Source organism: Cherax quadricarinatus, chromosome 97 (genome assembly GCF_038502225.1).
Source record: "Cherax quadricarinatus isolate ZL_2023a chromosome 97, ASM3850222v1, whole genome shotgun sequence".
Taxonomy (NCBI): Eukaryota; Metazoa; Arthropoda; class Malacostraca; order Decapoda; family Parastacidae; genus Cherax; species Cherax quadricarinatus.
Window position 1 is genome coordinate 5,421,653 of NC_091388.1, and position 14,020 is coordinate 5,435,672.

The following is a 14,020-nucleotide window of genomic DNA, read 5'->3' on the forward strand; positions in this document are numbered from 1 at the left end:
TGTATGTATGTGTAGTATGTGTGTGTGTGTGTGTGTGTGTTGTGTATGTGTGTTGTGTGTGTATGTGTGTGTGTGTGTGTAGTGTGTGTGTGTAGTGTGTGTGTGTGTGTAGTGTGTGTGTGTGTGTGTGTGTGTGTGTGTGTGTGTGTGTGTGTAGTGTGTGTGTGTGTGTGTGTGTAGTGTGTGTGTGTGTGTGTAGTGTGTGTGTTGTGTGTGTGTGTAGTGTGTGTGTGTAGTGTGTGTGTGTAGTGTGTGTGTGTAGTGTAGTGTGTGTGTGTGTGTGTGTGTGTAGTGTGTGTGTGTGTGTGTAATGTAGTGTGTGTAGTGTGTGTGTGTGTGTAGTGTGTGTGTGTAGTGTGTAGAGTGTGTGTGTAGTGTGTGTGTGTGTGTGTGTGTGTGTGTGTGTGTGTGTGTGTGTGTGTGTGTGTGTGTGTGTGTGTGTGTGTGTGTGTGTGTGTGTGTGTGTGTAGTGTGTGTGTGTAGTGTGTGTGTGTGTGTAGTGTGTGTAGTGTGTGTGTGTAGTGTATGTAGTGTGTGTAGTGTGTGTGTGTGTGTGTGTGTGTAGTGTGTGTGTGTGTGTAGTGTGTGTGTGTGTAGTGTGTGTAGTGTGTGTGTAATGTGTGTGTAATGTGTGTGTGTGTGTGTGTGTGTGTATGTGTGTGTGTGTGTGTGTAGTGTGTAGTGTGTGTGTGTGTGTGTGTGTGTAGTGTGTGTGTGTGTAATTGTGTGTGTAATGTGTGTGTGTACAAGAAGCTTGCAGTGTCTGGAAGAATAAGTCAATCTGCCGTTGCAAGGAGAACTGTGCAACACACTGTTACCTGTAGTCTCGTGTTGCAGTCGTCTTTATTACTCTTATGTGAGTTATACCTCTCTTAAACGACTTTATTAAGCTACCATTACTACCTCCCTCAACCACTATCATATATACTATCAAACCCTCTACTACCATCACAAACAACCATTACCTGCCCTGTAACACTGTTGAGTCTAATTCTCAATCGTGACTGCAGTTCCCAACACCGACAGCGGTAGAACGACAGACAATCTCAATTCTGAGTTGAAAAATAAGATGTTTTGATGAACTCTGACTTGGACTAACACTGTCATCAGTGGTCATAGAGTCACTGAGTACTGAAAAAATCCATTGCTATTATTACTACAGTAGTGGCCAGGTATCCATGGGGGATACATCCCAAGACTTACTGTGGATGCCCATAACCATGGATAATAGCAAACCCTATATAGTAGAACCCCCTTGTATCCGCAAATTTGGTTTCCGTGACTCTCAGGTAAGATATATTGACCGTGCTTTTTGTAATAGGAATAAGAAGATGAGAGATAGAGTGTGCTTCCCTGGAGCTGGTGTTGGGGACATTGTCAACAGGCTGGATAATATCATGTCAGGTAATGGGAACAAGCCCATTATCTGTCTCAGTGCTGGTGGAAATGATATTGGGAAGGGTAGGAGAGAAGAGCTGCTAGATAAGTACAGGTCAGCTATAGATTTCATTAAGTCTAAGGGAGGGATCCCAATCATATGTAGCATCTTGCCTAGAAGGGGAGTAGGAAATGAATGGTTGTCTAGGGCAATTGGTGTAAATTGCTGGCTAGACGGATACTGCAAGGAACTTGCAATCCCATTCATTGACAACTGGAACAACTTTTATGGCAAACATGATATGTATGCAAGGGATGGGGTACATCTCTCTGGGGCTGGGGTGGTAGCACTTGCAGACTCGATTGAGAAGGCCATTGGTGAAATGCCTATGATTTTAAACTGATGGAAGATAGAGGTATGGGTGTGTGTGGGAAACAAGCAGGTTGCAACACTTGGGTTGGAAACAGTAAATGTATAAAAGGCATTCAGCATGAAGTTATAAATAAAGACAATAGATCAGGTCAGCAAACAAAGGGGGACAGCAGAGGGCAGCAAGGGACTAGCTCCCTTAAGGTTTACTATACTAATAGCAGGAGTGTAAGAAATAAGATAGATGAGCTAAGATTAATTGCAAGTGCAGGAAACATAGATATTATTGCTATAACAGAGACCTGGCTCAATCTGAAAGATAGAGAGATGACCTCTGAATGTCACATACAAGGCTATAAATTATTCCACACTGACAGGGTCAACAGGAAAGGTGGTGGAGTAGCGATGTACGTCAGAGACAATTTAAATTGTTGTGTTAGACAAGATATTAAATTAGAAGCGTCAGCCACTGAATCTGTTTGGTTACAGCTTCTCGAGGGCCGAGAAAAACTAATTTTGGGTGTGATTTACAGGGCCCCAAATCTTGATAAGGAGTGCAGTAAACTTCTATGGGACGAAATTCGTAAGGCATCTACATACGAAAATGTTGTGCTAATGGGAGATTTCAACTATAGACAGATTGACTGGAGCAATTTGACAAGAAATTTAGAGTCAGGTGACTTTCTTGATACGATCCAGGATTGTTTTTAAAACAGTTTGTGACAGAGCCAACTAGGGGAAATAACCTCCTTGACTTGGTTCTTGCCAGTAGGGAAACACTAATTAATAATCTTGAGGTTAATGATGAGCTTGGGGAAAGTGATCACAAATCACTCAGTTTTAATATATCATGGAATTCCCCTAATAATGGCAATCAAGTCTCCGTCCCTGACTTTCGCTTGGCTGATTTCATAGGACTGAAAAATTACTTAGGTGGGCTGAACTGGAATGACCTGACTAAGGGTCAGGTAGGTGGTGATGGTTGCCGATATGATGTTTTCCAGGGCATAGTTCTAGCTGCTCAGTCAAATTATGTTCCAAATAGGGAAATCAGATCAAACAAAAATGATCCTAAATGGATGAACAATAGATTAAAATATCTGATTGGTCAAAAGAGAGGCATATATATGCAAATCAAAAGAGAGGGGGGGCAATTAAGAAATCGATATATTCAGTTAAAGAGAGAAATAAAAAAGGGAATTAGAAAAGCAAAAAGAGATTATGAGGTTAAAGTTGCAAGAGAATCAAAGACTAACCCAAAAGGATTCTTTCAGGTATACAGAAGTAAGATCAGGGACAAGATAGGCCCACTCAAAAGTTCCTCGGGTCAGCTCACTGACAGTGATAAGGAAATGTGTAGAATTTTTAACACATACTTCCTCTCAGTTTTTACACAGGAGGTTACCACCGATATTCCAGTAATGATAAATTATGTAGAACAGGACGATAATAAACTGTGCACTATTAGGGTCACAAGTGACATGGTCCTTAGGCAAATAGATAAATTAAAACCTAACAAATCCCCAGGCCCTGATGAACTGTATGCAAGGGTTCTAAAGGAATGTAAAGAGGAACTTAGCACACCTTTGGCTAATCTTTTCAACATATCACTACAAACTGGCATGGTGCCAGATAAGTGGAAAATGGCAAATGTGATACCTATTTTCAAAACAGGTGACAGGTCCTTAGCTTCGAACTATAGACCAATAAGCCTAACCTCCATAGTGGGAAAATTTATGGAATCAATAATTGCCGAGGCAGTTCGTAGCCACCTTGAAAAGCATAAATTAATCAACGAATCTCAGCATGGTTTTACAAAGGGGCGTTCCTGCCTTACGAATTTATTAACTTTTTTCACTAAGGTATTTGAGGAGGTAGATCATGGTAATGAATATGATATTGTGTATATGGACTTCAGTAAGGCTTTTGACAGGGTCCCACATCAGAGACTATTGAGGAAAATTAAAGCACATGGAATAGGAGGAGAAATTTTTTCCTGGATAGAGGCATGGTTGACAAATAGGCAGCAGAGAGTTTGCATAAATGGGGAGAAATCAGAGTGGGGAAGCGTCACGAGCGGTGTTCCACAGGGGTCAGTGTTGGGCCCCCTGCTGTTCACAATCTACATAAACGACATAGATGAGGGCATAAAGAGCGACATCGGCAAGTTTGCCGATGACACCAAAATAGGCCGTCGAATTCATTCTGACGAGGACATTCGAGCACTCCAGGAAGATTTGAATAGACTGATGCAGTGGTCGGAGAAGTGGCAGATGCAGTTTAATATAGACAAATGCAAAGTTCTAAATGTTGGACAGGACAATAACCATGCCACATATAAACTAAATAATGTAGATCTTAATATTACGGATTGCGAAAAAGATTTAGGAGTTCTGGTTAGCAGTAATCTGAAACCAAGACAACAGTGCATAAGTGTTCGCAATAAAGCTAATAGAATCCTTGGCTTCATATCAAGAAGCATAAATAATAGGAGTCCTCAGGTTGTTCTTCAACTCTATACATCCTTGGTTAGGCCTCATTTAGATTATGCTGCACAGTTTTGGTCACCGTATTACAGAATGGATATAAATTCTCTGGAAAATGTACAAAGGAGGATGACAAAGTTGATCCCATGTATCAGAAACCTTCCCTATGAGGATAGACTAAGGGCCCTGAAACTGCACTTTCTAGAAAGACGTAGAATTAGGGGGGATATGATTGAGGTGCATAAATGGAAGACAGGAATAAATAAAGGGGATGTAAATAGTGTGCTGAAAATATCTAGCCTAGACAGGACTCGCAGCAATGGTTTTAAGTTGGAAAAATTCAGATTCAGGAAGGATATAGGAAAGTACTGGTTTGGTAATAGAGTTGTGGATGAGTGGAACAAACTCCCAAGTACCGTTATAGAGGCCAGAACGTTGTGTAGCTTTAAAAATAGGTTGGATAAATACATGAGTAGATGTGGGTGGGTGTGAGTTAGACCTGATAGCTTGTGCTACCAGGTCGGTTGCCGTGTTCCTCCCTTAAGTCAATGTGACCTGACCTGACTAGGTTGGGTGCATTGGCTTAAGCCGGTAGGAGACTTGGACCTGCCTCGCATGGGCCAGTAGGCCTTCTGCAGTGTTCCTTCGTTCTTATGTTCTTATGTTATATCTCTGATTGTAGTTTGGAGTGGTCATTGGAATTCTGTGGCTTTCTTGGGTTCCATACAGAGTATGTATATATATATACACACACACACTCCTTTCATTAAAGAAAATATAATGGTCTTGATAGGAAAAAAAAGGGTTTGCAGAAAACTATCACAATGGAGCGTCCAGTAGCCATTTATTAACACACAGCGGTGTAAAAGTTCTCAAAATGTGGTTCTGGCTCTTCTAAACACCTGCCACTGTGCACATACATAATCTGATGAGGTAAACTGCACGTGTAACGAGCACTACTGAGATTGCAACCTACAGTTGCTGGAGTCGCTGACTACCACACCTACCATCAACCCAACACTCATTTTTACCAAGAAATCAACAACGATCAAGTCTTAATAATACCACCAATGAAAGCCTAAAGAAAATTACCTATTATAGGATATAACACATCCTACCTTACTGGTACACTTGAACAATGAAAATAAGATTAACCTTAATTACAGCCAATTACAAAATAGTCATTACTGGTACACTTAATGAAAAAAAAGATTAACCTTTATTACAGTCAATTATAAAAGTCATTAATAATATACCTGTAGTTTACAAATTTAAAGTGTTTAATTTAAGTCTAAAAGAGCCTTTTTTCATGTGAATATAGGCTGTGTACGCTGCCTTCTCGCTGTGCTGAAATTGTCCGCTTCTCGAATTTGAGTTCACCAGCATACATCATGGATCTGAAAGACAATACATTCCATGGTTAGATTATTATAATTGTAAATAAGCGATAAACCCACAAGGGTCACACAACCGAGCATGGCCTAATACTAAGTTACCCCAGTAAAAAAAATTTCTAAATACTCTGACTAGAAAAAAAAATACATATAGTATAGAGAAATATTTGGATCAAGAATTGCTCTATAGAGTTGAATACAAGGGCCCTCCATATAGAGGGAATATAAGGGCCCTATATATGGATGGAATATAAGGGCCCTCCATATAGAGGGAATATAAGGGCCCTCTATATAGGTGGAATATTAGGGGCCCTCTAGAGGAAATATGAGGGCCTCCTCCATAGAGGGAATATTAAACCACCTCTATATAGAGGTAATACTAAGGCCCCCTATATATATAGAGGTAATATTAGGGCCACTCTATACAGAGGGAATATTAAGGCCCCTCTAGAGGTAATATTAGGGTCCCTCTGTATAGGGGTAATATTAGGGCCCCCTCTATATACAGGCAATATTAGGACCCCTCTACAGAGGTAATATTAGGACCCCTCTACACAGAGGTAATATTAGGATGCCTCTAAACAGAGGTAATATTAGGATCCTCTACACAGAGGTAATTTTAGGACCCTCTACACAGAGGTAATTTTAGGACCCTCTACACAGAGGGATTAGGGCACCTAGTCATTTTTATATACGTAAAATTTAAACCATTCAAAATTAAACATTTTGTGATCACAATTACCAGTGAACTCAATAATGCTACATAAATCATTATATATTTCATTCACTTCTAATTACAAGTTCTGTATAGCTTCCTTTAGCATTACTGTAATCATAGCCAAGTGCTAAACCCACAAGGATCATATGGTGATCTTACTTAGCAAAATGCATTATCAGGAAAAAATAACAAATCAATAATATAACTTCTCAAAAAGCTCACAACGTGTATAAAAAGAACGTACCATTTTTAACCCTTTCATGGTCGCAATCCCAAATCCTGAAGTCACTGGTGTCACAAAATATTTGAAAAAAAAAAAAAATTATTTTTTCTTATGAAATGACAATCTTTTCCCGATGATAATGACACCAAAAGTACTAAATTTGATGGAAAACTTACAGAATTACGCTCTCATGAAGTTAGCGACCTCGGCAACATTAACACATTGGCGATTTTGCCCAATTTGAGCCCTATTTTTGGCCAATTCCATTGTTCCAGTCCACCAAACTCATAGCTATTTCTTTAGAATTCTATTTGTCTATCAACTGAATACAAGAAACCACCCATTTACCGATTTCAACTACCCAATAAAACGGTCAGAAATTGGCAATTTGGCCAATTTCATGCAAATTAAAAAATATATCAATTTCAAAATAGGGTCCAGAATGAACAATGCAGACATTCCTGGCACTAAAATAACATTTTCTCTGTTCATCAGTCACGTCTCCAGGACCCTCTTATATTACTCTTGCTTTCTATTTTGAATTTTTATTCACACAAAAAATAGATGATTTACTGTTATGCAGACTACTGCAATATTGTAATAATTACATAAATAACATCAACCCATTCGTGACTGCGTATTAGAATGGCTACTTGAACATTTATTGGACAATGACGTCATTTGTTTACTCTTGAGCATCGGCAAAAATCTAATGTTTCTGCGACTTTGAGCTCCATTTCAAAATCAAAAATTTTTCACAGTAAAACCAATAAAAGTTACTTCAATTTCTATAATATGTTTATCCATTCTACTAAATGAGACCAAGAAAACAAGAATGCAACCATAAATACTATACGAAAATACACCTGAAAATCGGCGTTTTAATCCAAAAACACGGGTGTTTTTTTTTTCTCATTATGCAGTGTGTTGCAGGATTTTTTTTATACTATGCACACCGACCACACAGACCCATTCTCTCACATGTGGGCCTACCAGCTTTCTCCCGCTTGATTTGAAGCCGCTAGAATTTTTGAGTATATATACGTCAAACACATTGGCTTGCAAGACCCTGCATATACTGCAGGGCCCTGCATATACTGCAGGGCCCTGCATATACAGCAGGGCCCTGCATATACAGCAGGGCCCTGCATATACAGCAGGGCCCTGCATATACAGCAGGGCCCTGCATATACAGCAGGGCCCTGCATATACAGCAGGGCCCTGCATATACAGCAGGGCCCTGCATATACTGCAGGGCCCTGCATATACTGCAGGGCCCTGCATATACTGCAGGGCCCTGCATATACTGCAGGGCCCTGCATATACAGCAGGGCCCTGCATATACTGCAGGGCCCTGCATATACTGCAGGGCCCTGCATATACAGCAGAGCCCTGCATATACAGCAGGGCCCTGTATATACAGCAGGGCCCTGCATATACTGCAGGGCCCTGCATATACAGCAGGGCCCTGTATATACAGCAGGGCCCTGCATATACAGCAGAGCCCTGCATATACAGACTCGTCTTTTTGGTGTTGCAGGTTTTTGGTTTCAAACCGAGCCATTGTTCATAATGTCCCATCTGAAAAACTGCCAGTATCACTGCTTTTGTGCTTTGGAGCCATTATTAAACAAAATTTAAGTTTTCTTTTTTTGGGCCAGGGTAAACTGCAGATAATTGAATCCACGAATACTGGGTTTCTGCTGTACTACTGATGTAAAATATAGAATTTCCAGTTCTTTCTATCAAACAAAAGGAGACCAAGGAGAGGAAGACATGGAGAGAGGTGGGTAAGTTGAGGAGACAGGGACAGTGGTATTTCTGAGACTATCAATCATTGCAATGTTGGGGTATGTAAAGTAAAAGGACAAGTGCAACTAATGTGACATTTTATTGTGGCAACGTTTTGCTCTCCAGGAGCTTTGTCAAGCCACAATAAAATGTCACATTAGTTGCACTTGTGTCCTTTTACTTTACATATTGTCGGTAATTCTAGCAACATTATTACAACGTTGGGTTAGTCACCACAGTGAACACAAGATGCTAAACCCATTCACATTCCATCATGCAGATCTGTTATTGATGTCAGGGTCCCTTATGTAGATCTATATTATTGACTCAAGGGTCCCTTATGTAGATCTACATTATTGACTCCAGGGTCCCTCATTGTCAATGGTCCCTCGTGGAGATCTCAACTCGCGCAGATAAGCTGTGAGTGGTAAATTATGGCCTAAATGTGAGAGAAGTCTGTGCCATGAGCACACAGGAGAAAAAAAAAAAATCCTGGCCTGTGTGGTGCATGATAGGAAAAAAATTCTGATTTTGCATTTGGTTTAAAATAGCAACTTTGAAGTGTTTTCTAGGATGGTTTTTGCAGTTTTAATGGTGGTTTCTTGGTATCATTTAATAAAATGGAAGACGTACTGAAATGCTGATGATTTTGGTTGGTTTCAGGACAAGATTATTATTATAATCAAAAAGAAGCGCTAAGCCACAAGGACTATACAGCGTTCAGGACAAGAAATAGCTAGAAATGAGCCTCAAATTAATGAAAATATTTGATACTGAATTTCCCAAGGATGGGTAAGGTCCCCCTATAACCCCAATTTTCTTTAGTGCATTTTAATAGGCATGATTCAATTGCTGGGATGATGTAAACCACAACCAATCATTCCTGGTTATATTTTAATCAGAAAAATAGGGTAATTTTTTTGTGTGAAATAATGAATTCAATATGGAAGATGAGTGTAATATAGGAGAGGGCTGGGGTCATAATTAATGAACAAAGAAAATGTTTTACTGGGATGCCTATGTTGTTGACTCACAAAATCTTAACACGATTGTAAACAAACCATGGTATGGGTGGGTCTTGAAATTAGTCATAAAATTCAATTTTTAAACTGGATTGTGTGTAAAATTGGCTAAATTTCCAAATTCTGAGCACTTTATAGTATAGCTTTCTTATTATAATCATAACTAAGCACTATGCCCATAGCATGTAAATAAATTTATCGTTGTAGCTTGGATATTCAAATGAACAATTTCTTGTGCTCAGTCAGTCGAACAAGAGACATGCTAGTGAAATAGCCAAGAATTTTGTCAAATTGAACAATGGAATTGGCACACTTAAACTGGGTAAAATTGCCATTGCGTGAATTGCGCCCAGACCACTAAATTTCCGCCAGAGTAATTTTGTCAGTTTTCCATCAAATTTCATATTTATGGTGCTATTACCTCCAGAAAAAGATTCTCTACCATTTCAGGAGAAAAACTAACATTTTTGTAAAAAATGGGGACACTGGGAGCACTATTTTTGGGGACTGGACAGTGAAAAACTGTACCAATTTTTGTCACTGTCATCACTACCAATTTTTTGCTACTTAACTAACTTACTAGCAAAACTAATTTTCTGCAACAGTAACTAATTCACTGGCCTGTGAATATTAGGACTTGCTCGCTATGGGCTCAAACCCTACCTGTTCCCTAGTTTGTTTGTAACCGTGTTATGATTTCATAAGTTGCTGCGGTAGCGAGACATTGCAGGGGTTGTACACGCACCTTTATGATCTTTGTGGGTTTAGAGCTTAGATTATAGTAATGATGTTGATAAGTGAGGCATATGTGCAGCAGTTGGGTATCTTTGTGAAATGTTTCACCTACACAGGATGCTTCAGTCAAATATGGAGGCAGCAGGAGCAGTAGAGATGTAAAGATCAGGTAATCAGTCCATACTCTTGATGACAGTTTTGAGGTGGTCAGTCCCTCATTATTATTATAATCAAAAAGAAGCGCTAAGCCACAAGGACTATACAGCGCTGCAGGGCAGGAAGGAAGCGAGGGCATCAGGTGGCAAAAGGGAGATGGATGAGCAACAGGTTACGGATAACAGCGGGGCAGTGGATGGTGAAAGGGTAAAGGGCAGCAAGAGACTGAACCAGAAAGGGCTGAGGGGAGTGCGAAAAGTATCATCAGAGTTTGTGGAGTAAATCAGTCGTTGTCAAGAAGTCAATGAGAGAGTCAGGATTAAAGGAGGGTCCATCAGCAAGAAGGGAAGGTAAAGAGAGAGTAGGAGAACGAAGACGACGTTGGAGGTAAATTCTGCGTGCTCGTTGATAGAGAGGGCAGTCTAACAGAATGTGGCTAATCGATACTGGAACTTGACACTGCTCACAGAGAGGAACAGGGTGCCTCTCCATGAGATACCCATGAGTAAGACGAGTGTGGCCAATGCGAAGGCGGGAGAGAGTGGTCTCCCAACCTCGGCACTGATGACAAGAAGACGGCCAGTAACCTATGCTCGGTTTAATAGAATGAAGTTTGTTACCGAGCAGAGTTGACCAACGTTGTTGCCAACGGGTGCGAAGGTGGGTAGCTATTGCAGCAAAATAGTCCAGAAATGGAACACCTCGATAGGAAATTGGTAGGTCATATACTGCTGACCGCGCAGCAGTGTCTGCCTGTTCATTGCCCTGTACGTCGACATGACCAGGGACCCAACAAAAAACAATATCTTTATGTTTGGTAGAGATACGGCGTAGCCAAAGTTGGATACGGAGAACTAGGGGATGAGATGTATCAAATTTTCGTATAGCCTGTAGAGCACTAAGGGAGTCTGAGACTACTACAAATGATGACACAGGCATAGATGCGATACGAATAAGTGCTGCAAGAATGGCATACAGTTCAGCAGTAAAAATGCTAGCTGAAGATAGTAAATGCCCTCGTACGACGCTGTCCGGAAACACTGCTGCGAATCCGACGCCGTCTGAAGACTTAGAGCCATCTGTGTACACAGCGGTGGCATGAGAATGAGAGTGGAAGTGATCAAGAAAAAGAGAGCGGGAAGCCACCGTAGGCAGTTGAGCTTTCGAGCAAGGGAGTGAGAAAGAACAGACCCGAACAGCTGGAACTTCCCAGGGGGGTAGGGAAAAGTGAGATGCTACATGAACATATAAAGGTGGTAACTGAAGGGAAGACAAGAGTGAAAGTAGGCGAAGAGAAAAGGGACGGAGCAAACAGGGGCGGCGAACGAATAAAGAATGTCTACTAATATCGGTGACCATTCTATAAATGGAAGGATTGTGTAGATCGTGAGAGCGTACATAGTAACGAAGGCAATGGGCATCACGGCGATCAGACAAGGATGGAACATTTGCTTCTGTATAGAGGCTCTCAACAGGGGAAGAGCGAAAAGCACCAAGGCACAAACGTAAGCCTTGGTGATGGATAGAGTTAAGGCTAGAGAGAGTAGCAGGAGAGGCCGCGGAATAAATCTGGTCACCATAATCGAGTTTCGATAAAACGAGGGCTGAATGTAGGCGAAGCAGAGTTCGACGATCAGCTCCCCAGGAAAGATGAGCAAGGGTTTTAAGAAGGTTTAGCCGGCTGTGACAAGTTGCCTTCAGAGAGGTAATGTGAGGTTTCCAGGTTAACCGACAGTCAAAGAGAAGGCCTAGAAACCTGACTGTATCACGTTCGGGGATACGGGAGCCATAGAGATACAAAGGATGATCGGAGATAACAGAGCGTCTAGTGAAAGTAATTTGGTGAGTTTTGGTACTTGAAAATTTAAACCCATGTGTGGTGGCCCAAGTGGAAACACGGTCGACCGCATGCTGGAGAGAAACTGCAATAAGGTGACAGTCAGCGCCTGCACAAGCAATAGCGAAGTCATCAACATAGAGTGATGACCAAATATTGGGTGGAAGAACAGAGGCCAAATCATTTATAGCAAGGAGAAAAAGTGTTGTGCTTAGAACACATCCCTGAGGGACACCTTCAGCTTGGACGAAGTCCGGGGAAAGAACATTATTGACTCGAACACGGAAATGTCTGTCAGTTAAAAAGTTCTTAAGGAAGGATGGTAGATTGCCTCGGAGGCCTAAGGAATGGGCCTGGGCCAAAATATTATACCTCCAAGTTGTGTCATATGCCTTCTCAAGGTCAAAAAATATGGCAATAACTGAGTGATTATTCGCAAAGGCATTACGAACATACGTATCCAAGCGTAGTAAGGGGTCTATGGTAGAACGACCCTTACGAAAGCCATATTGACTAGCGGAGAGACTGTTGTGAGTCTCTAAATACCACATTAAACGTCGATTTACGAGGCGTTCCATCACTTTGCAAACTGCACTTGTAAGAGCGATGGGGCGATAGTGGGAGGCATCATGTCCTGTAGTACCCGGTTTGCGGAAAGGGAGAACAATGGCAGATTTCCACAGCTGGGGAAGAACTCCTTGTGCCCAAATAAGATTGAAGAGGTGTAAGAGGACTACAAGGGCTGACCGATGTAAATGTTGTAACATACGAATATGAATGTCATCAGGCCCAGCTGCCGATGATCGGCAAGCTGAGAGCGTTGCCTCCAGTTCTTGAAGTGTAAAAGGCACATTATACTGTTCTTCTCCGAGAGAAGAAAAGTCCAAGGGTACTAACTCTCTGGCAGACTTTGAGGAAAGAAACGAGGGGCATAGATGGAGCCCTCGGGAAATACGGACCAGATGTGTGCCAAGTTCAATGGCAACGTCGAGAGGGTTTGCTATATCAACACCAGTGACCCGTAGAACAGGAGCCGGGTCAGGAGAGTATTTACCACTCAATTTCCTCACTTTTTTCCAGACTGCACTCATAGAAGAAGCAGAGGTGATGGTGGAAACATAGTCTCGCCAACAAGTGCGTTTAGCTTCACGGATGACACGGCGAGCGATCGCACGCTTCTGCTTAAAATCAACAAGTCTCTCAGCGGTTCTATTGTACCGGTACCTGCCCCATGCAGCACGTTTCAAACGTACTGCACGAGCACAAGCAGGAGACCACCAAGGCACGCACTTCTGAGAATGCCTGCCTGAGGTTTGGGGTATAGAATGAGAAGCTGCGGTATAAACTGATGTCGAGAAGATGTGTAGGAGCTCATCAATGGAGGATGAAGAAGGAACCTCACTAAAAGCAGTGAGGTGTGAGTAAAGATCCCAATTTGCCCAATCAAATTGCCAGCGAGGGCTACGGGAAGGTGGTGAATAGGAAGGAGAAGTAAGAATGATCGGAAAATGATCGCTGTCATGTAAGTCTGGTAGAACAGACCAGGTGAAGTCTAGTGCAGTGGAGGAAGAGCAGACTGATAGATCGATGCAAGAGAGAGTATGAGTACGAGGATCAAAATGGGTGGGAGTACCCGTATTTAAAACATGGAGGGGGTGAGAGGCAAGAAAAGCCTCCAACTGAATGCCACGTGAGTCACAATGAGACCCCCCCCAGAGGAAATGGTGGGCATTAAAATCACCAAGTAACAGAAGTGGTGGTGGTAAGGATGAAACAAGAAAGGCAAAGTCTGGGATAGAAAATGCTCGAGAAGGAGAGAGATATAAAGAACATATTGTAAACCACTTATTCAAGTGGATACGGGCTGCAGTGTAATGCAGCGAGGTATGGACAAATAGTTGACAGTACGGA

General features: G+C 41.7%; 1 protein-coding gene and 1 long non-coding RNA gene across 3 annotated transcripts in view; both read right to left on the minus strand.

Annotated features, from left to right (window-relative positions):
- The window catches only part of LOC138855507 (uncharacterized), a 15,124-nt gene extending 11,303 nt beyond the window's left edge, over positions 1-3,821 (minus strand). The window contains exon 1 of the long non-coding RNA XR_011394753.1: positions 966-3,821. This is a non-coding gene — a long non-coding RNA (uncharacterized lncRNA). The remainder of the gene's footprint in view (positions 1-965) is intronic.
- A 472-nt stretch (positions 3,822-4,293) lies between these two features.
- The window catches only part of ras (Inosine-5'-monophosphate dehydrogenase ras), a 94,188-nt gene continuing 84,461 nt past the window's right edge, over positions 4,294-14,020 (minus strand). The window contains exon 13 of one of the 2 annotated variants that reach the window (XR_011394752.1): positions 4,294-5,630. Coding sequence is in view for 1 of the 2 variants with exons in the window: in XM_070105183.1 (XP_069961284.1) it covers positions 5,525-5,630 (106 nt within the window). In the remaining variant the exon portion in view is untranslated. The remainder of the gene's footprint in view (positions 5,631-14,020) is intronic. The other variant, XM_070105183.1, reaches the window with a different exon arrangement.